The 23,647-nt window shown below is 39.6% G+C and overlaps 1 protein-coding gene across 2 annotated transcripts in view; it reads left to right on the top strand.

Moving 5' to 3' along the window:
- LOC122638544 (protein NAP1-like) overlaps positions 1-22,792 on the top strand; it is an 87,728-nt gene extending 64,936 nt beyond the window's left edge. For both annotated transcript variants that reach the window (XM_043831383.1, XM_043831382.1), the window contains exons 12-23: positions 3,176-3,286; positions 3,416-3,494; positions 5,368-5,561; positions 7,358-7,503; positions 7,811-7,892; positions 8,012-8,122; positions 16,642-16,767; positions 16,843-16,982; positions 17,089-17,185; positions 19,012-20,003; positions 21,045-21,257; positions 22,147-22,792. In XM_043831383.1, coding sequence (XP_043687318.1) covers positions 3,176-3,286; positions 3,416-3,494; positions 5,368-5,561; positions 7,358-7,503; positions 7,811-7,892; positions 8,012-8,122; positions 16,642-16,767; positions 16,843-16,982; positions 17,089-17,185; positions 19,012-20,003; positions 21,045-21,257; positions 22,147-22,645 — 2,790 coding nt within the window. In that variant the 3' untranslated portion in view covers positions 22,646-22,792. The remainder of the gene's footprint in view (positions 1-3,175; positions 3,287-3,415; positions 3,495-5,367; positions 5,562-7,357; positions 7,504-7,810; positions 7,893-8,011; positions 8,123-16,641; positions 16,768-16,842; positions 16,983-17,088; positions 17,186-19,011; positions 20,004-21,044; positions 21,258-22,146) is intronic.
- The last annotated feature ends 855 nt before the right edge of the window (positions 22,793-23,647 follow it).

Below are 23,647 nucleotides of genomic sequence, written 5' to 3'. Positions count from 1 at the left end.
TGAAATCGAGCCATAAGAGTGAACCTGAATTTTTTCAAAATAAATCCATGAATGATGCTGAACCTTGGGTTGAGAACTCCTTTGGTATGTATAAGACTCCCCTCAAAAAATTAACTTGATAGGACAGCCCTAACCCTAAAATCGATTTTTGTTAGGGTTTTGGAAAACCCTGAAATTGAGATCAATTAGGGGAAGGGGACTTCAAAAATCTGTTGATGCTTATCAAAGTGTGATGATTTCTTGGCATAGATGCTGTCCACAGCTGCTGGAATGGATCTCCAATACGAACACCTAATCTCTTGTAGGATTTGAGACTTGATCTTCAAGTGGGAGAAACACCAAAAAGTGCAGAAAAAATAGGGCAGCAGCTATCTTAGGTAAAATACTTCTTTAAGCCATGAATAATTGAAGTAGATTGCCTCTCTTGATGGTAGAAATACCTCCAAAAACTCCAGAAGCAGCAGGTAACCCTAACCCAAAAAATTGATTAATGTCAGGGTTTTGGAAAACCCTGAAAAATAGAGATCGATTAGGGAGGGGTCTTCTAGAAAACTTGGATAGGTGCAAGATTGAGGTCGAGTGGTCCTAGTAATGGAAGTAATCAGCCCTCCAAAAATCAGCAAAAGCTAAAACCTGTAACCCTAATTTCGATTGGAGTTAGGGTATTGTCAGGGTTTTTTAGCAGGTAACCAAATTAGCAGGTTAAGAAAGTTTTTGCTGTAGAAACAAATCCAGCCATCAGAAAGGGTCCAAACTTAGGTCGAGTAGGGTTTGTAGTAGTAGGGAATCACCCCCAAAAAATCAGCTGCATCTAAAAAGGGAAACCCTAAAATCGATTGGAGTCCTTCAAAACCCTGACAAGTTGAGATCGATTTGGGTAGGGGCTGGAAAGGTTAATGAATGATGGAGAAATAGAAAAAAAAGGAAGGATGTCATTTAAATAGGGTAGGAAGGTGCTGGAAAAGAGAGCAAAGGGAGCTCCAATGGTGGAAGGTCAACCTTCAATAGTGATAGGAAGTTGATCTCCAAAAAATTCTGGAAAGCTCCAATTCGCAAAGATGGTTCCAGCAGAATTTTAATTGAAAAAAGAGATTGAACGGAGGAGGGCAGCAACTAAATCATTGGTTAAGGTTTTTACCTCATTAGTGCTGCACCCTTACAAGGATGAGAAGAAGAAAACCAGAAGAAGGAGAAGCCGAGAAAGAGAGAAGAAGGGAGAAGTTGATTGAAGAGAAGACGGTGGGTTTTTCCTTTCTTTCTAACCTAGATCAGACCTGCTCTGATACCATGTTGGAAGAATCGTGGGTTAGAAAAGAGAGAATGAGAGAAAATAATAACTTGTATTCATTGATAGGTAAGCCCCTCTATTTATAATAGAGGGGAAAATACAAAGGGACTGAAATAGGCAATGTGGGACTAAAACCACATAACCGACTGTAGACATAACTACCCCTAACTAACTGTCTCTATAAGAGCAGTGACTTAAACCTAATAACATAGGAATTAAACTACCCTAAAAGGACCAAAATACCCCCACGGTATTTTGGATTACATATTCCAACAAAATTCTTCCTAACTAGGAATAATATTGTAGATTTTAGCAAGAGGTAAAGGTTGCGCCATTGTGATCAAGTGGTCACGGGTTCGAGTCTGGAAACAGCCTCTCTACGAAAGCAAGGGTAAGGCTGTGTACAATATGACCCTCCCCAGACCCCACAGTAGTGGGAGCCTTGTGCACGGGGTATGCCCTTTTATCTTAGTAGGAGGTAACTGCTAAAGCTTGCTTTGGACCATATGCCGATCCTGTTGGTGGGAAGGCATCAATAGAAAGTCAACTCTTCCAGATTGGAGCTTCCTAGCTAGGGATGGGTATCAGGCTGGAAGGGTGGCCTGAGCCCAACCTCAGGTATGGGAAATCAAGCCCAGCCAAAGCCCGACCTGGGCTTGGGTTGGGATTGTTGATCCCAAACCCAACCCAATCAAAATTATTTAAGCCCATACCTAGGCTTGGGTTTTCATGGATTGGGTCAGGCTTGCGTAGGTTTCTCAATTTTAATAAAATTCATTACAGAGTATGGCAATACAAGAGGCACATTTACATGTATGTAAACATTTATATATTTTTCCCATACATGAAAGGCTCGGGTTTTCTTTGAGCTCGAGATCGGTGGGTTTCTTGCTACCAAAGGCCTCCTCTACCCAAAGCCAAACCAACCCAACCTCGGGTTTTGTGTTTCAACCCAAGCCCAAACCAAGGATAAAATTTCAGCCCAACCTCAGTTTTTGTGTTTCAGTCCAAGCCCAACTCAAGGATAAAAATTTCAGCCCAACCTTGGGTTTTTTTCTTGGGGTTGGGGTCAGGTGGGTTTGGGTAAACCTGCACAAGTGCCCCTGCTCATTGCCAAATTTGAGTAAAACAGACTCCATCACTTGTCAAATTGAAGTCAAGAAAAACGGTTTAAACCACAAATCTTTGGAAGAATTTGGATTATTGAAACTACAACGGGAAAGGTGCAATACTTGGTGGGCCATATGGTTTCATGTAGGGGCCCAATTTGACATGTGAATATGTGATGTATTATGGTGTCCTCTTCCCATTTAGTCTAGATTGACCCAGTTAATATGCCATGCGACAACAATTGAGTTTGAGGCACCAAAATATTGTTTTCTTTCTACCTTTTTTAAAGTTTGTTATTCCTATTTTCCAGCCAAGATACACAAATGACAACTTAAATCTGTGTTTCTCAGTGATGATGCACTGTTCTTTGTCAACATGATCTAAGCAACTTTTTTTTTTTGGGAAAAAAAAAGAACAGAAAAAAATTGAAAAGCAAAATTCAAAGAAACTACTTTGGAAGTTTCCAAAAATTGCCAACTGTTATTTATCTTCAATCTGGATTTTGGAGCTTTTACTCCATCTTAGAGTTGACTTGATTATGTTGTTTGATATGATCCACAATCTGCATGGAGTACTGTTCACATTCTTTTCCCAGTAAAAACATTTGGCCGTATGCGTAGTAGTTGCCCTTTGCTATTAAGGGAAACAAAATCTATATTTCCAAAGCATGCGGAAGAACTAAAACTTCAATTCCAGTCAAGTTCCTATAACAATTTTGAACAATGCTTTCTTGACATATTCATCTACAAGTTATGTAGTGATTTTGTGAATTTGCAGATGGTATTTTCTGCATTGGCTTTAGCTCAATCTGAGGTCATTTGGTATTTTCAACATGTTGGAATTGGATCATCAAAATCTAAATCTGTCAGGATGGTCCCAGTTGAGATAGTAAGCCATGTTCTTTCTTTTTATTATCAGTTAACTTGGATAACAACAAAATTGCTCAGGATTTTTTTTTTTTTGGTATCAAACAGCTGATCAATTGCTTGAATTTAACTAGTTTGGTTTTGGTTGCAGGATCCAAATGATCCTACAGTAGGGTTCTTATTGGATGGAATGGATCACCTTTGCTGTTTAGTGCGCAAATACATTGCAGGTTAGTTATGTTTAGCTAAGTATTACTATTATCATCATCATCATCATCATCATCTCCATTATTAGGATTTTGTGAGAAAAATATAAAAAATAGAACATTAAAGGTCTAGACAAAAAATATTTAAAAAATTAGAGGAACTTTCCTCTCAACCCATTTTCCATCGGTGTCTTCAAAATGTCTTTCATGCAAGCAACTTCAATAAAGGCTACTTTTGCAATTTTACTTGAACAAAAATCAGAGCAAAAGTTAATAACATCCTCAAGGCTCAATGGGCACATCTTCTTTCCTCATAAAACCCGATAGTTCCAGCTGATTTTGTCTCTCTTCTCCCCACCCACTATTTTTCCAATTACGAAAGAAAATAAGAATCCAAAGAGCCCTTCTTTACCACTTTAGTGGATAGGGTAAAGGGGTAAAAGAAGACAGAAAGTGGTACTGAAAAAAAGGGTGTACCCAGTGCACGAGGCTCCCGCCACTGCAGGGTCTGGGGAGGGTTATTATGTACACAGCCTTAGCTCCGCATCGCGGAGAGGCTGTTTCCCGACAAGAACCTACGACCACTACTTTTGAATTTAAGCAAAAAGTAGATACAAGTATGCTGTATGGCACATGTGACCACACTTGCTTGTCGTGATATTTGTTAGACCACTATTACCTACTTACTGTTCCTTGTTTCTATCATCCATGGAACTAAAACTCGGAACTCGACCAGGTTTCGACCTTGGAAAAAACCCCACGAGATCTTGGTCAAGGTGGTGTATTTTTTTTTTTTTCCAACTCGAAGGCTGGGTTCGATGGGTTTTAGACCTAGTTTGGGTCTGAAACTTGGTACTCAACCTATTTTAGGCCATTTAAACACAATGACACTATCAGATTTTGCAAAATCAAAGTCCAAATAGGAGTTTCACTTCGGACCCTAGGTTGGTAGGCGACGACGTACTAAAATACCCTACTTTACACATAATTTAGTAATAGAAAGCAATCAAAACATTCAATTAATGTAAAACAACTTAAATAAGCATTAGAAATGTTAAAGTGTACAATACATGAATCTGTTTAACAATGTTACATCTATCATCCCATAAAATGTGATTGAATCACGCATTCAGTCCCAACTCGTGCCATATAGTCTTCCCATGTCATAGTGTTGCTGAAGTGTTGCACATAGTTTGCCACAACACTCATATAAGAATTATCATCAGCATATGCCAATTCCCCTATTAGTAATCATATTACAATAGGAATGCCTCAGAATATTTTGCAATGATATGCTTCTGTTTTTTTGTTTAGAACTTTACCTAATCTTCGACCAAAGTGTAAAATGTAAACTATTTGAGATTTGTTCTCATAAATAATGCATAGGAGTGGAAAGACTTCTAATTTGGTTGACACTTTACAGTAACCTTCACAGTTCATTGATGATTGACCTGAGAAGTTTTGGTGACTAGGACAATTCAATCTTCATTGTACACTACAACACTTTCCTTAACATCTTTGCACTATGTCAGCTTCTCATGTCATTTGCTCCATATAAACTAGATTCGTATGAAGTATGAAATATATATTGAATGGGTAAAACTGATCACAGATTCTCACACAACCAAATTTCAGACCATGATTTTTTGGCTGGCAGACAAACTAGTATTGTTTTGAACTGACGTTTAATATAATTTTTGAAGTGGGTATAGATAGAATGGTTATGAAGTGCTTCTTTTCAAGATATTTTCTCTTCTTCATTTACCTCAGATTGATACAAATTTCTGTTCTGTTGATGCTGCATAAGTGCATATGATTGTAGTTCTTTCAGTACTGAAAAAATGGCCATTCTTTCTTGGAAGAACTTATAGTATTGAATATTCTTGCTTGTCTACAGCAATTAGAGGCTATGCTTTATCATACTTATCATCTTGTGCTGGTAGAATCCGGTTTTTACTGGGTACTCCAGGCATGGTGGCTCTTGATCTTGATGCTACATTGAAAGGGCTTTTTCAGAAGATTGTTCATCATCTTGAAAACATACCAAAGCTGCAGGGTGAAAATGTTTCTGCCATTACATGCGATCTCTCTGTAAGGAATCTGTCAAAATATTTCTATTCCTGTTTGTATTACTACCTGCTGCTACAAATACTATTCTTCTAAGACCAATGCTTTTAACTGTATATTTTAAGAGAGCATTTATGTCTCCTAGTTGGTATGTGGCACTCTGTTATCTTGTAGCTATTAGTTGAAACCTTGGTTTATTTTGTCTAGGGTTTTAGAAGAGAAGAAAAAATATGGATAAAGGAAGGAGAGTTGCATAAATGGGACTGGGTTCTGGTTTCCTGCATGGTCTACCTTGGAAGGCCTTTCTAGATGGTCCTCATATCTGCCACATGCAGTTCAGGAGGGCACAAATTTTGTGGGCTGGTAGGGCCTACAATCCCGTCACATGTTAAGTTTCAGCCAAAATGGAACTGGCCACATGGTCGAAATAAAGTTCTAAAGGTCGATAAAAAAATGATTGGAAATATGTAATATTTAAAATAGTTGAAGGTAAATGGATGGGGGAAAGTAGAAGGTAAAATGCCAATACATGGGGCCTATATGATTGATTTTGTCCTGAAATTTGATGTGGCGAACCTAGACTATACCTTATCCATCCAATTGTTGGAATTGCCACATCACCTGATCACATGATAAAAGTTGCTGAGCGTATTGCCATTCTGAATTTCTGAGAAATATATATGACAAGGAGGATTCAAATGCACAGTAGGATGGAGACAAAGAACCCATAAGCATCAATAGAAATGGGATGCTAGTGGGTGTCATTTTGGTTGTTGTTTGTGTTGTATAAGATTCAAGTGGTCAGATACTCAGGTTGCCTCATTTCGAACTCAATTAGGAAACCTGAGCACATGACTTGACCTGCCATTAACACTTAAAGAAGACAAAAACAACTTATTCTCTAAATAGGTCATGTTGGTGTGCATGAAGATTTTACAAAAATGTCCTGTTTGAGGTTAAGAAGTTCAGTTAATCTGAAGAAGTAACAACAGCATGACCTGAATTCTCAACCTCAAGCATGAAAAGGAAAGATTTGCATCTCAAAGAGACACATGTTGTTGATCTGCGATAATAATATAGATTTTCTTTTCTTCACTATTCAAAGTTAGAAGGTGAAATAGGTTGGGCAGATTGTACACTCTCAACTTGATAATGACCTATACAGTGAACAGATAAGTCCTCATGGGCAGATTCAACATGAGTAGACCAAGCCCACTCACTCTTAAGTCATGTTGGGTTGGTAGACTGTGTTGGAAATTGTCACCACTTATTTAATGTTCTGTATATGAGTCATGAGCAGAAATAGGGAGATATGAATCATCAAAGGAAAAGATTGAGAAGGATCAGAGGTTGAAGGTTCATGACAAAGTATATGAGTCGTCATGGTAGGGACAAACCAGAGAAGAATAGACATATCTTGTATAGAGAGGATTTTCCCCAAGAACTGGTGATTTAGGCTTGAATCTACTTCAAATCTTCCAAAACTTTATTTCGAAGAACGAGGTGTGTCACATTTGGTGCAGAAGTGATTTCTAACAAACCTCAACAAGTATTCTTTTTCTGAAAAGAAAAACTGCTCAAACTATTCACTGTCCTTCTCCCGCTTCATCAGTATCAGAACTTTTGGCCCATAATGTCCAGGGCCGTGGGCATGCTGTAAGAAATGTATTAATAGTTTAAGAGTACTGGTCTAAAGTGGCTCACCATGCCGTCTTAATTTGGTTGTTCTTGTTATAAATTGCCTTTTTATTGATAGTGATGATACTTTTGTGAGATGTATTACTGTTTTCATCCTTAACAAACTGTCATTTGTGTTTTAGGATTTTCGTAAGGATTGGTTGTCAATATTAATGATTGTCACATCTTCTCGGTCATCCATAAACATTAGACATTTGGAGAAAGCTACTGTTTCCACTGGGAAAGAGGGATTGTTGTCAGAAGGGAATGCTGCTTTCAATTGGTCCAGGTACTTCCTATTTTCATTGAAGATTTGATTTTTATAACAGATTAATTTTATGCCTTATTTTTGTTACAATTTTCTCCATTTAAGAATTCTTTTAGCCTTTGTACAGCTTTACAAATTGGTATCGTATTTTTTCAGATGACTAAAGAATTGTCGTTAGAATCGATGAATTTCTAGGAAAAAAGCATAGAACTAAAATTAATCAAGTTACTCACTGCGAAGAATTGAGCCTTGGGACCCAAAGTTTGCATACACTCATAGGTTCTAAATAATATATTTATGGGTTTATTAAATGGATTTTATATTGCAGGTGTGTTGATGAACTTGAATCTCAGTTATTAAGGCATGGAAGTCTTAAAAAGTTGTACTTCTATCACCACCATCTTACAGCAGTAAGGGTTTTCCTTTCTGGTTTTCCATTTTAGTTTTAAGGCTCATTACTCCACCTATGCCATTGGTGTTATATGTCTTTCGGTGTAATTGTTATCTGATGGTAAAAGTGTAAAATCAGGTGTTCAGGAACACCATGTTTGGGCCAGAAGGGCGTCCACAACATTGCTGTGCATGGCTTGGAGTTGCCAGTAGCTTTCCAGAATGTGCCTCTACAGTAGTTCCAGAAGAGGTACTAGATATATAAATTATTTTTTTCCCTTACTTCTAAGCATCACAGAGTCTGACAAGATTGCTTTTGCCCTTTTTGCCATAACTTTTCTAGTTAAGGGTTTTTTTTTTTTTTTTTTTGTGAATAAATAATTCATTACCAAAACCCAGAAAGAGGGGGGGGGGAAGGGGGAAGGAAAGATTCACAAGAGGGCAGGGGGAAAGAGGGTGGGAAAACTATACAAAGTCTCTAGCTCTAGAAAGGGGTAGGAGACTGAAGCAGGGATCTAGGTAAACCCTAGGAGACAACAATACACCTGTTCCTTGGGGAATCAAAAATAGTGTGATGAGGTAACATGTGAAGCCTAGAGCTAACATAAAAAAAGATGGCTTTCCAAATCCTATCAAGAGAACAAGAGTTGGAGGTCCATGTTCGAAGATTCCTCTCCATCCAGATATGATAGATAACGGCACCAAACACAAGCCTACCTGCAGTGTCACAAATAGAGCTGCCAGAGAAAGTCATATCCATCCAAAGCCATTCCCCGGAAAACGGAAGGGGTCTTTTGTGGCAGGGCCAACAAGAGTCTAAGACTTTGTACCAAACTGAAGAGGTAAAGGGACAGGAGAAGAAAAGGTGGTCGATGTCTTCAAAGCCATTCCAACCATGGAACAAGAACTCGCTGAGTTCTTAGTAATATCTCATTTTTTGCAAAACCGAGACGAGATCAAAGGCGAAATGGGAGAAAATACACTCTCGGCCAAGATCTCGGCATTGGTGGGAAATCTTGGTATACAGACACTTTGGTGGTCTTTGTCATCTCGGTGGGAAACCATGGTATACAGGCACTTATTTATGCCAGAAACCAGGACAGACACTTACTTATGCCAGAAACCATGACAGACACTTATTTATGCCTAATATCATTTAAGTAACTATTTATTTACTTAAGTTATTATTTGTAAATAAGAGAATACCCTCTATTTGAATCCAATAAAAATAGTTAAAAAATAAAATTCCAAAAGGATAAAAAGTCAACCCCCAGTTCAAGAACAAAAACTGGATTTTCGGCGGTAGGTTCAATTTTCAACTTTTAAATGCTAGGGTTTTTCTCAAATCTAAAAATTTCATTTATTTTAATATGGTAAAACATTGCTAAAAACCAATAGTGCGGTAAAATATTCATTTGTTTTTATGTCTAAAAAAATATTTTCATTCAAAACGATTTTGACAGCATTTGTGCACACTAAATAAGGTTTGACCGAAACACAACTCCTTCAATATAAATCAGATTTAAGCAATCTTGGATTTGTTGGAAAACTTTGGAAAGCTTTCAAACAAATCCAAGATTGCTTAAATCTGATGGTGCCATTGTGTTTAAATGATATTAGGCTTAGTTTCATGACCAAACTAGGTCAAAAACCCACTCAAACCATCAACCGAGTTCAAAAAAAAAAAAAAAAGTACCAACTCGCTGAGCTCTCTCCCTAACTCGATTTTTTGGCTGGGCAAAACCAGTACCGAAACCGAGTTCTCGAACCATGATTCCAGCAAAGAACACAAGAGGGGGAAACAAATATCTAGCGATGGAGGAGGAATGACTGGGTGGTAAGGCAGTAGTTGAGGGCTCTCCAGGCAGTAAAGTTATGACGGGGGATGTGACCTTTAAATCAAACAAGCTTATGCCAAGGAATAGTGGGGGGCACAGAGTCTAACAAAATCCCAAGCAGAGTGGGAGCAGAAAAGGCCATTTGGGGAGGGAGGCCTGGTAACAGTGTCGGGGCAAGAGGGGGGGGTTGGGAGAGTGGGAAGAGAGGCCTAGACTGGGGGAGGGTAGGAGGGACTGGGAATACCACGATCCATTAGAGATGATAGAGGCGATAGTGACATACTTAGGAATACCAGAAGAGTAAACCGTTCTCACACCCATCGTGGAAAAAAGGACTCCCATTGGGTGCCAATTATCGAGCCAGAAAGAGGTGGAAGTCCCATCAGAGATCCTAGAGATGGTGGCTCTGAGGTAATGGGGCAGAGGAGAAGGATTTTGCACCAGATCCAGGATGAGTCAAAAGACAGAGGGACTGTCCAAATGGAGTCCTTTTTGAGAGGGTTGGAGTAGACCCAATGAACCCAGATGCTGTTTAGTTAAGGTATTGCTCCTGCTAAACCTGGACAATCTAATTAATACAGGGAAAACTCCATCTCATGGCTTCATCATGAGAAGGCTTCTCATGGTGGAATTGAAATCTAAAGGTTGCAAGAGAAGATAAGAGTAGAAGATTTGCAAATGGCGGTAGAAATGTGTAGGAGAGTAGTGGTCTACTCTCCCCTATATTGATTCACTTAGCCATTAATGAAAGGGAAATTACATACATGCCCCTCATTTTAATGTATGGTAGCTAAGACTTAAGAGAGGTAGGAAGGTAAAAACGTAAAAGAACAATACAACATAAAATATCCCAATACCCAAAGTACCCTTATTACAAACTCTAACACTCCCCCTCAAGCTGGAGAATAGATGTGTTAACAAAACAGGAATTTCGTGAATGGCTTGAATGATCAATGAGATCAGTCAAGCTCTCTGTTTATAATAATAATAATAAAAGAGATTACAAAGGGAAACACTGTTCACGATACTATTCACGACACTGTTCACGACACTGTTCACGTGAACAGTGTCACAGCCCAAATTACAATCCTACCCTTGTTCAAAAGTACATAAATAAAAAACCCAAAATACCCTTGTAATATCGGGTAACACATCTCAACACTCCCCCTCAAGTTGGGGCATAGATATCACACATGCCCAACTTGACTAGACTAGGATAAAACAACTTCCCACTCAACCCTTTGGTGAAGACATCAGCCAGTTGATCTCCCGACTTCACAAAAGGAATACAAATCTGCCCACTCTCTAACTTCTCCTTGATGAAGTGTCTGTCAATCTCCACATGTTTGGTACGGTCATGCTGCACTGGATTGTGGGCAATGCTAATTGCTGCTTTGTTGTCACAGTACAACATCATTGGAAGATGAACAGAACCACGAATATCAAGGAGTAAACTCTGAAGCCACAAACTCACATATGCCCTGGGCCATAGCACGGAATTCATTCGCACTAGATCTTGCCACAACATTTTGCTTTTTACTCCGCCATGTGACTAGATTTCCTCCAACAAAAGTACAATAGCCGGAGGTAGATTTCCTGTCAGGGTTACCACCCCAATCAGCATCTGTGTAAAAGAACAACAGCCATGTGAGTGGAATAAGGATCATGCATGAACTGGCTCACAAGACTCACAGCAATGGCAATATCTGGTCTGGTGTGGGAGAGATAAATTAGCTTGCCCACCAATCGTTGATATCTGCCCTTATCAACAGGTTCACCATCCTTCTCTTGCAGACAGGTAGTAGCTTCCAAGGGAGTGTCACAAGGATGGCAACCAAGCAAACCAGTCTCTGATAGTAAATCTAGAACATACTTTCTCTGGGAGAGAAAGATGCCTTTTGGAGAACGGGCAACTTCAATCCCAAGAAAATATCTTAGTTGTCCTAGATCTTTTATGTCAAATTCCCGTCCCAAGAAAGGCTTCAGGTGAGAAACTTCATCTGTATCATTACCAGTCACAACTATGTCATCAACATAAACTATGAGAAGAGTGACATTTTCTCCCTTTCGCTTGATGAACAGAGTGTGATCAGCATGACTTTGTTTGTATCCACAGGAGACCATGGCTTTATGAAACCTACCAAACCATGCCCATGGAGATTGCTTCAACCCATAGAGTGCCCTTTTGAGCCTACAAACTTTCCCATGGGTCTTGTCAGAGGAAAAACCTGGAGGGACATCCATATAAACCTCCTCTTCCAACTCCCCATGAAGAAATGCATTTTTTACATCCAACTGCTGTAGGTCCTAGCCAAAGTTGACAGCACAAGACAGTAAGACCCGGACAGTATTCAACTTTGCAACAAGGGCAAATGTCTCCTGGTAGTCGATCCCATAATTCTGAGTGAAGCCTCTGGCCACAAGCCTGGCTTTATATCTATCCACTGATCCATCTGGCTTCTGCTTGACAACAAATACCCATTTGCACCCGACTGGTTTCTTACCCGAAGGAAGAACAACTAGCTCCCATGTCTCATTTTTAAGTAAGGCCGTCATTTCTTCCATCATGGTCGCTTTCCACTTTGGATCTGCAATCGCCTCCTGCCATTTCGAGGAATAGAAACAGAGAGGAAAGAGAAGAAACAAATGCACGATAGGAAGGAGATAAAGCATCATAGGAAACAACATTGGAGATGGGGTGTTGGGTGCATGACCTAACGCCTTTACGAACAGCGATAGGTAAGTCAAGGGAAGGATCCTTACCAGATGATGTAGTAGGGTCTGGATCTGGATCAAGTGCAGACGATTGTGGAGGTGGTATGGTGGTGGTGGTAGTCTCAACTTGTCCTGTGCGCTCCCGAGTATATACCTTATCAACAGGGATTTGACTGACTGGTCTACGCTCCCCCTGAATAGGAGCCACTATAGGAGCTGAAGTTACAGAGGGCTCCCCCTGAATAGAAGCCGGAAGAATAGCAGACACATCTTCAAAACCCTGATCCTGCTCCCCCTGAAGAGGTGTCTGGGAATAATATGACAAGGACTTATGGAAGACAATATCCATGGAGACAAAAGTACGACGAGAAGGTGGATGGTAACACTTGTATCCTTTCTGGGTCGCAGAATAGCCCAGAAAAATACACCGAATGCTCCGTGGAGCAAATTTCCCATGAGGATGATGATTGCGGACATAGCCAACACAACCAAAAACTTTGGGGGGAACCACAAAGGAGGAGGAACCCTAGAGGAGATCAACGGGGGAACGACCATCAAGGACACGGGTAGGCACACGGTTAATGAGTTAAGCAGCGGTAAGAATGGCATCACCCCAGTAGTGAGAAGGAACTGCCGTGCAAACATAATGGCCCGGGCTACCTCAAGGAGATGTCTATTTTCCTTTCAAAGAACCCCATTCTCAGGGGTGTGTCAACACACTGTCCGATGGACAATACCATGTGCAGCCAAATAAAGTTGGACCGACCCTCCATGTACTCTCGCCATTATCACTGCGTAAAATGCGCAAGGTGGCATTGAATTGGGTCTGAACCATACGATGAAATAACTGCAAACAGCGGAAGACCTCACTTTTATGGCTCATCATGTACACCCAAGTGGCACGAGTATAACAATCAATAAACGAGACAAACCATCGATGACCAGAAAGGGAAGTACAACGGGCAGGGCCCCACACATCAGAATGAACCAAAGCAAAAGGAAACTCACTTCTTTTATTTAATGAAGAATAACTGGAAAGAGTCTGTTTGGCCAAAACACAAACCGCACATAAAAACTCATTCCTATTACAATGCTTAATCAAGCTCGGAAACAAAAGAGACAAAGTACTAAGGGATGGATGACCAAGTCGGCAGTGCCAGAGATGAAGGTCAGGGGACGAGGTGGACTGTAAATGATGAGCTGTAGAGGAAGCCGAATGCAAAGTAGAAGGCTGACCCGGGTCAAGTAAGTGGAGACCACCCTGCATCTTACCACCCCCAATCGTACGCCCCGTCTCCAGATCCTGTATGACACAATGAGAAGGGAAAAAAATCAGTTTGCAGTTCAGATCTCTAGTTAGACTACTAATAGAGAGAAGGTTAGTAGAAAAGGATGGAACATGCAAAACAGATTTTAATGAAAGGGTAGGGGAGCAGCGTATGGAACCCTTCCCATTAATAGGAGAAAGGGAACCATTAGCTACTCGAACACTATCTTTGCCAGAAGATGGAGAATAAAGATGAAATACATGGGAGGAGCCAGTCATGTGGTCAGTGGCACCGGAATCTATAATCCAAGGACTGGATACAGCCGATGCACACAGACTACTGACTGGAGTACCTGAGGCAAAATTAGAACCAGGAGGGGCAGCAGGTGTAGATGCCGTAGTAGAGGCAACGGAAGAGGCCTGTAGCATGCGACGGAAAGCTAGGAGCTCATCCTGAGTAAGCCCAATGTCAGATGAAGGGGCAGCAGCAGCAGGAGTAGAAGAATCAGCCATATGAGCCTTGGGCTTAAACTTCCCACGGGCTTTCTTTTCCTCAAAATCAGCAGGCTTCCCATGGAGCTTCCAGCATTGAGCCTTAGTATGATAGAGCCTGTTGCAGTGTTCACACTTGACAGGACCTTTAGGGACAGCAGTACCACCATCAGTAGTGGTAAGAGAAGGAGTACTGGAAGCAACTTGCAAGGCGGAGCGATCAACAGTAGAGGAATGCAGCATAGCAGCCCGACGAGATTCCTCATTATGAACCAAGGCAAAGGCCTGTTCTAGGGATGGAAAAGGGGACTGCCCAAGTACTTGCACCCGTATAGGATCAAACTCCATATTTAGTCCAGCCAAAAAATCATAGACACGTATTTTGTCAACGTGTTTGCGATAGGCAGCCAGATCAGTAGCAGTAGAGGGCTGATAGTCGGAGTAATGATCCAATTGCTGCCACATGTTCTTGAGGGCAGCATAGTATTTGGAGACAGAGAGCTCCTGTTGGGTAGTGGCATTAGCCTTCTTTCTAATCTCATAGACCTGTGCATCATTCCCCGTGCGACCATAAGTCTCTTTGGCACCATTCCAGATAGTATGGGCAGTGTCCAGTAGAAGAAAATTGTCTGAGATATCCCCTTGCATAGAATGGATCAAGTAGGACATCACCATCGCATCATTTGATAACCACTTGTTGAGCTGAGAACCCTCTTCCACTGGTTTAGTTGTTGTCCCAAGAAGATGGCCAGTGAGGCCACGGCCGGCTACTGTCAAACAGGTAGACCGAGACCACTTCAGGTAGTTGGAGCCATCAAGTTTGATTGGGGAAGCAAGGGGAAGAAAATCAGTCTGGGGCTGGCCATCAATGCCAGAAGAGGCCGAAGAAGAATCTGAACCAGTCATTGCAGCAGGTAACCAATCTTCAATGAAGCAGCAAACAGCCAAAAAATATCCAAAAAAAATTCTGGAATCGACCCCCAATAGAAAAGGACTGTATTGGAGCAAAAAATCTCAGATATGTAGGCTGGGAATGATGACGAATGAAGGCAGCAAGGGTGCCAATCAGATGCAGCAGGAACCAGCAGCCCAACCCCAAGATCGATTAATGTCAGGGTTTTGAAAAAAACCCTGAGAAGAGAGATCGATAAGGGGCTGGGGTCTTCAACCAATCTGATGAAGTGAATAGGGGCTGAGAACAATATCAAATAAAGATCCCACAATAGAAGATGCAGCGGAAACAGATGTAGAGGCCTAATCTCCAAAAAAAATAGGAATCTTCAAATCGCAGACAGTGCTTCAGCTCCACTCGATCCAAAAAAGAGGCATAAAAAAGGAGTTATATTGGGGCAGCAGCTAGATCATTACGATTACCTCAGTAGTGCTGCCCTAATGGGAGAAGAAGAACCAAAAGAAAGGAAGAAAGAAGAAGGGAAGAAGCTCGATGGAGGGAAGGAGAAAAAAATCGAAGGGAGGGAGGTGGGTTTTGAAAACCTAGATCAGAGTGTATTTGGTTCTGATATCATGTTAACAAAACAGGAATTTCGTGAATGGCTTGAATGATCAATGAGATCAGTCAAGCTCTCTATTTATAATAATAATAATAAAAGAGATTACAAAGGGAAACACTGTTCACGATACTATTCACGACACTGTTCACGACTCTGTTCACGTGAACAGTGTCACAGCCCAAATTACAATCCTACCCTTGTTCAAAAGTACATAAAATAAAGCATAAATAAAAAACCCAAAATACCTTTGTAATATCGGGTAACACATCTCAACAAGATGTTGTACATTCCTAGTTTGCACAGAAGGGTACTGAACTGATGATGGATGAGCCCTTTGGTGAAGATGTCTGCCCACTGATCACCTGTCCTCAGAAAAGGGGTGCATTTGTAGCCAGAGTCAATCTTCTCTTTGATGAAATATCAGTCCAGCTCATTATAAAGGACCCTAAAGCTCCTATAAAAGCTTAAAGGGACCTCATTAAAAATCTTGGAAAAGGTAGCCAACAAGTCACAAACTTTCATCCAACTGTCTCAAGTTATAAGCTGTATGTGGCTGTTCAGAACACTTGTATTGACTTTAGATTTATGTATTTTCTCAAAGAACAGGAAAACTAGTATTTAGCATACCACACGGTACGTGATTAGAAGAACATACTTCTGAAGCAACAAGTTAGAGTGATCATTGGCCACCAGGAGAGGTGTTAAAACATTTTTATTCTAGTCATCAGGGGAGTGTATTTTTACTGTGCCATTAATCAATTTTCTAGAATTGTGTGTTGGCAGATCCATTACCAGCAATTGTTTTTTTTTTCTTGGTGCAAATTTATCCCTTTGTGTTAAATTCATGATAATTGATAATATTCATGAGAAACATTTTCAGCTAATATTATTGAAGAGCGCAAGTATATCATGGCATGACAGTTCTTTTCTTCCTGTGTCAGTGCAGTTATCCAAAATTGGCCGAGATGCAGTTTTATATGTTGAATCTATTATCGAGTCCATCATGGGTGGATTGGAAGGACTAATTAATATTCTTGACTCTGAAGGAGGATTTGGCTCTCTTGAAATTCAGGTAATTAATTTTCTGTTTAAGCAGGGCTAACTCAATGAAATTATGTTTTAAAGATTAATTTTGTGCAAATTTCAGCTCCTTCCAGAACAAGCAGCAATTCACATGAATTATGCAACTAAAGCCTCAAACCCTGCTACAAAATCTCCAAAAGGCATCTCTGGTTTTCCATTGCCTGGCCATGAAAGCTTCCCTGAAAATAATGGTTCTATCAAGATGTGAGCATGAAACATGGAAAATCAATATCAGATTCTTTTTTGGGAGGTTTTTCCTTTTATTGGTTAAAAAAATAATTGATTGCCTTCTGGTTTGAATGGTTGACAGGTTGGAGGCTGCAATGCAGAGGTTGACAAATCTGTGCTCAGTTTTGAATGATATGGAACCTATATGTGTTCTAAACCATGTCTTTGTATTAAGGGAGGTAGGAGACTTTTATCTTTCCTTCCTTCTTCAAATACTCCCAACTTTACTGTAGTATAGATGAGCCTGGTCATCAAGTTGGAAGTTAGAGAGTGCAATGGAACAAGGTAAAGGATGGAAGTAGGAGTTGGAGAAGAAGAGAGGAAGGAGAGAAGAAGAGAAGAAGAGAAAATGGTGCAATGTTGTGTGTTGGAGAAATTGTCTCCACCACGCCTATATTACTTCATTAATGAGATAGAACAAATTACGTACACTTCCCTAGGGAGGTAAAAGGTAAAAACAGAAAAATACAATATAAGGCAACTAGTAAACTAACTAGTCCCTAAAGTACCCTTACAACATATAAACTCTAACTCATCAAATTCAAGCCTTTGAGTCACATTAGTCTTTTATAAATTCCTGGTATGTTTTCACCCTACAACATCTTTAGAGAGCACACATAATGTGTCTGTGTACATTCCAACTTCTTCTCGAGGAAGACTAATTGTACTTTGCTATCTGATTTCTTTGCTTCATAACTCTTCTTTTCATGCATAATGGTGTAAGGACGTAAGGTAGACTGCTTCTTCACAAGAAAAAGTTACGCTTCTGTGAGGGTCTCTCTGGGTGATATATATGGGGCTTGGAGACCACTCACATTAAGCCCCAAAAGACAACTTAACGACAGTTCAAGAGGATTAAAATCAATATATTCTAACATGTTGACTTGCATGCCATCTTAGAGAGAATAGAATGGCAGAACAGCTTGTGGCCCTGATATAGTTGGGATGTGCTTCAAGTATATTGATTTGTGAAAAAGGAAAACAAATGAAAGTTAAGTGGTTTCACTTCTAGATCTGTTAGTCTTATGATATCATATCATTGTTCTCTAGCTTATTACTAACTCCAGAGAACTTAATGAGGAAGGGATCAGTTTTGACTTCAAATTTGATCATTGTATGTGTGTGTGTGTGTGCAACTATGAATTTTTATTTTTACCATCTGCCCAAGAAAGTTAATTCTTTGAGAAAGTGTTTAGCAAGTAGCATCTTTAGTTTTGATGAACTTGAACAGTTCTATCTTTAGTCATATTTGTTTTATATTTGAAATATTAAATGTGATGTTTCAAAGGTTGTTACAGGTCCATGGACAATTAACTTGTATCAGTTGTTGTGGTAGGTTTAATCATATTAGGATCTGGACCAATGTGTGGGTATATATGTGTGTGTGTGTGTGTGTGTGCATGTGTGTGAGTGGGTGGGTGAAATAATGTCTGCTTATAAGACAACTATAGTTGACGCTTATTGGCAAGGAGGTGTTTTTTAAGTGTCTCAACTTAAACTTTTAAGGGGTTAAGGGTTAAAATATTTACAGTTAACATATGTGAACTTCTAACATTTGTGCTAAATATACGTGTAACTAGGATGGGCTGGGTGTTAATAGTCCAATCATGCAGTTAATGGGTCAACCATATCGCAGTTTTTGAGTGACAAGGTAAATGTGTTGGACGAAAAAGTCATAAATTGACCCACCAATTTTGGGTTTTTAGGTGACGGGTGAATGTGTTCAACCAGCCAAGCTGATCCAGGTCACAGAATGTTCTCTTAACGAATAAGAGAGTTTGTGGAGAGCACTCTTACATAATTTTTTGCTCTGGAGTAGTAATTGTCATACATTTTATATTGATCAGTTCTGTGTAGCCTATGTCATAGAAAATTAAGATTATCGATTGTTGTCAAATTACTTTTCTTTTGATCTACTATTGTTTTGCAAATATGATTCTAGATAAACCTACCCCAATCAACTTGTTCCAACTTCAAGCATAACTCACCTCTCATTACTGTGCAGTACATGAGAGAATGCATCCTAGGGAACTTCAGGAGGAGACTTCTAGCAGTGTTGAAAACTGATAATGATCTTCAGCGGCCATCCATTTTGGAGTCACTGATCCGCAGACATACGAGCATAGTGCATTTGGCAGAGCAGCATATTAGCATGGACCTGACCCATGGCATTCGAGAAGTTTTACTCACAGAGGCCTTCTCTGGCCCTGTTTCTTCCCTTCATTTGTTTCAAAAATCAGGAGACCAAAATACTGGATCTGCTGTTGAAGCTGTATGCAACTGGTATGTTGAAAATATAGTGAAGGATGTATCTGGCGCAGGGATTTTGTTTGCACCAATGCACAATTGTTTCAGGAGCACAAGGCCTGTCGGTGGATATTTTGCAGACTCCGTTGCAGATCTAAGGGAGTTGAAATCCTTTATTCGTATTTTTGGTGGCTATGGAGTTGACAGACTAGACAGAATGATGAAAGAACACACAGCTGCATTGCTGAATTGCATTGACACATCATTGCGCTTGAACCGTGAGGCTCTTGAGGCATTTGCTGTAAGCATCCATTCTGGTGACCAGGTGGAAAGAGAAGCAAATTTGAAGCAAATTATGGACATAGACACAGTGGTTAGGTTTTGCATTCAGGCTGGCCAAGCTCTAGCTTTTGATCGGCTTTTAGCAGAGGCTGCAGCAACCACGCTGGATGAAGGTGCACCTTTAATATTTTCTTTGCTAGATGGGGTAGCTAAGCATTTACCTGATGAGATACCTGAGAAAGAGGAAATTAGGAGGTTGAGGATGGTGGCAAATAGTGTTGGTTTAGTTGGAGATCATGATTCAGATTGGGTGAGGTCAATTTTGGGAGAGGTTGGTGGTGCCAATGATGGTTCATGGAATCTATTACCATATCTGTTGGCTGCATTCATGACATCCAGTATCTGGAACACAACTGCCTTTAATATCAACATTGGGGGCTTTAACAACAATATCCACTGCGTGGCTAGGTGGGTCTTATTTTATGTTTGAATAAATCTATAATGAGATGTGATCATCTATCAGTGAGACAAATCATGAATTATTTAACAAAAAGAAGAGAAACAAAACATGTAGCATGTAGTTGTCAAGGTGCCACCTAGGTGACCAGGTGCTTTTCAGTGCCCTAGGCATGATGTCACTTTTATGGATAAGCGAAAGACACCTGCCTTGGTTGCCTGGGCATCGCCTTGTGACCTGTGCAGACTCTTTTTTTGGTCTGATATTTTTATTATTTTTGTGTTACATTAAAGTGATTTTTTATTGGCGCGTGTTTTATTAAAGTAATTCTTTTTCTGTTTATTTATTATATGTTATTATGCTCTTGGTTTATTGCTTTGTTTTTTTTTATGAATACACTTATATTAATCCTATACTTTGTTCATTTTGTGTTGCCTTTCATATATTAGGTCATTACTAGTATAATTATATGGTATTGTATTGATACATTAAATTGATTACTTTAAAGTATTATACATCTCATTATGGCATAATTAATACATAGCATACATGTCTAAGGCGCCTGGCCACTGCTTTGGGTCGTCTTGACAACTATGATGTGGGATGCCTTTAAGTTATGAATTAAGTAAGGGGCTTCAACAATAGTATCAGATGATGGATGTTCCTTACTATATGCCAATCTCTAGGACAACTGATTGGAAAATGTATAAATATTCATATACCCTTCTGCAGGGAATCCCAACTCATCCAGTGTTTGACTTAATAGTACATTTTTTTAGCCCAAACATCTAGTCATTTGGATGGTTATAACTATCTGATGAGCTGCTTTAGTGGCTTTTCTGTATAATAATTGAATGCTGTGATCAGAACAGATTCTTGGATAGTTATGATTATCCGGATTTATTGATTAGGTAGGGCCATTGAAAGAATATTCAGGAATTTTATAGTTTCAAACTATATGGATTGTCTTTTTAGAGGAGAAAGCTTCAAATTTCTTGTAATGCTTCATTACCTCATAGCGCCTCATCTATTCAGGCCAAACGTTCTTGCAGGTGCATCAATTCTGTGATTGCTGGCAGCGAATTTGTTAGGTTGGAAAGAGAACAACAGAAGAAGCAGTCCCTCTCAAATGGGCATGCTTCTGAGGTTACAGAGCCTGAAATACATAATCGTTTGTCTGTTGAAGCAAACATAAAGTCTGTGATGCAGCTTTTTGTTAAATGTGCTGTAGGGGTTATACTGGATTCTTGGAGTGAGAGTAACAGGTATTTTCCCTCTATAATAGTAGTTACAGAAATTTTTTTATTGCGAGGATGGCTTGATAACTCTGACTCAAACATCCATCATTCTTTATATTTTAAGACCCCTTCATTTGCTGAATCTAACATTATGAAGTCCAACCAATGAAACCAGAATTAGAAAGAGTCAACGGAGGAAATTACCCATGCATCTGTGCTGTAGAGCTGTATGTGCAATACATAAATTTAACAGGCATAATACTATGACTCTTAAAAATTCCTATGATTTTCCAGAAATCAGTATATCTATTAGTATTAAGCTGTTAGAAGGGCTTAAGAAGCCTAATATTATCAACTGACATAATTGGGCTAGCTTTATGACAGTAAGGCAAAATTGATCAGGATTTTTCATATTTGTCCAACTCAAAGTTGTAAAAAACTGCAGCTAACTTATGATTGCTGACTTGGTTGATTTGAGATTAAGTGTAGGCTACCAAGTCAAATATCAATTATTCTAGAGTTTGAAATTCCCTCAGTCATGAGTGAAGGGCTCCTGACATGTACTTGCTCATTGACCTTATGAATGAGAGATGACATAAGAAAGTGGAAAAGTAAAATAACTTTTTTACAATTTTATGATCTTAAACAGATTTTGTTTATAAAAGTCATGACTTCCACTCAATTCAAGAGTGCCTGAATCAATCTTTTACTCCTGAGCATTGAGATCCTGTTTGAAACTTGGAAATACAAGTTTATTCTGGCTCCAACTGGAAATTTTCATTATGTTGATGAAATCTATGTTGTAGCACCTGAGAAATGCTCCCCCTCCTTTTTCATTTTGTATTCATATGTCAATTGTTACAATTATCATGAATGACATGCATGCCATTAACTTGATTTTCTCTCTCACACACAGGTCCCATCTCATAGCAAAGCTGATCTTCCTAGACCAGCTTTGCGAGTTCTCTCCATATCTTCCAAGAAGCACTCTTGAGCTCCATGTTCCGTACGCCATTCTTTGTTCTATATATAGCCAGTACTATTCAAATTCTCCATCCATTCCACTGGCATTGCTTAGCCCATCACCCAGACAATCACCTGCCTTATCTGTCTTTCATGCGTCTCCAACATTTCGGCAGAACCGTGGTGATTGGACACCTCAGTCAGGTGCTTATGAGCCAGGTCATGTAAAGGTGACATCTGCTCATAGCCAGGAAAAGATCTATGACAATGATAGCAGAAACCTAAGTAGCAGTGACAACAACAAACACCGGAATATTCGTCGTTCTGGACCCTTGGAATATAGTACAAGTCGAAAGGTGAAATTTGCTGAAGGCTCAAGTTCAGCTAGCACGGGGCCAAGTCCATTACCAAGGTTTGCAGTGTCAAGATCCGGTCCTTTATTTTACAAGTAGAAAGTGACCAAATCTAAGAAGTTTTGTAGATTAAATTTATTATTATTCGATCAAGAGATATATAGAGATTTCCAGTTACTCGCAAGTGTATAAAGATTAGGGTTACCTTAATCTAAGTGATCTATGATCCAGCCTACTTCGATTCCACTTCTCACTAAAATTCCTGTTTGTCTTGCTCTATCCTTTCCACTTCTAGTGTAATTACAAAATTTGTTTGATAGATTAACTACAGCTTTAGTCTTTTATGCCAGCTTTTAAGCTGCATTCTATTATTTACCAAAAAAAAAAAAAAAAGCTGCATTCTATTTGTATCAGTCCCTGCGGGTGACATCAAAGTATCATTGTGGAGCCACACGAAAGAAATTGGTGTCTTGTTCCTGTTTTTTATGTGCCCTTCAACTGTTTTTAATTACTTTGCAAATGCGAGGATCAAAAGCAACTACACAAGCAGACACCTAAATGAATTGGAAGTGTTCTGGTTGGGCTTTTAAAATTGTTCAGAAGAATGTACTCCAGTTTTTTGTTGTGGAATATGTTTGTAATTTACATACTTGTTTCTCAGGATAATGTAATTGAGAGTTTGTTATGGTGGAGTACTGTAGTACTTATCTAATTACACGGCTCTCTTGTTGAATATTTTTGTCCCCTTCTGCTTACTGAAAAGAATACAAACTCTCTCATTTTACTTTCTTGCATCCAATAATAAATTGAACCACTACTCTAATCCAGTTCTTAATAACCCAAACGTCTCTCCCTTCTGTTATTTTATTGAGGGAGGCATAAAGAACTCGAAGTTCTAACACTTGATCTCTCTCTATCAACCTTCCACTCTAGTAATATATACCATTGATAGTTCCCACCAACAATTCCTCGTCTCTTTACAGCTTAGTTTACACCACATTTCAGGGAATCCCATTTCTCTCTCTCTCTCTCATCGATCCCACCACCAATTTTTCGTCTCTTTACAGCTTAGTTTACACTTTAACACCACATTTCAGGGGA

Source organism: Telopea speciosissima, chromosome 9, assembly GCF_018873765.1.
Source record: "Telopea speciosissima isolate NSW1024214 ecotype Mountain lineage chromosome 9, Tspe_v1, whole genome shotgun sequence".
NCBI classification, from domain to species: Eukaryota; Viridiplantae; Streptophyta; class Magnoliopsida; order Proteales; family Proteaceae; genus Telopea; species Telopea speciosissima.
This window is presented reverse-complemented; position numbering and strand designations above follow the sequence as displayed.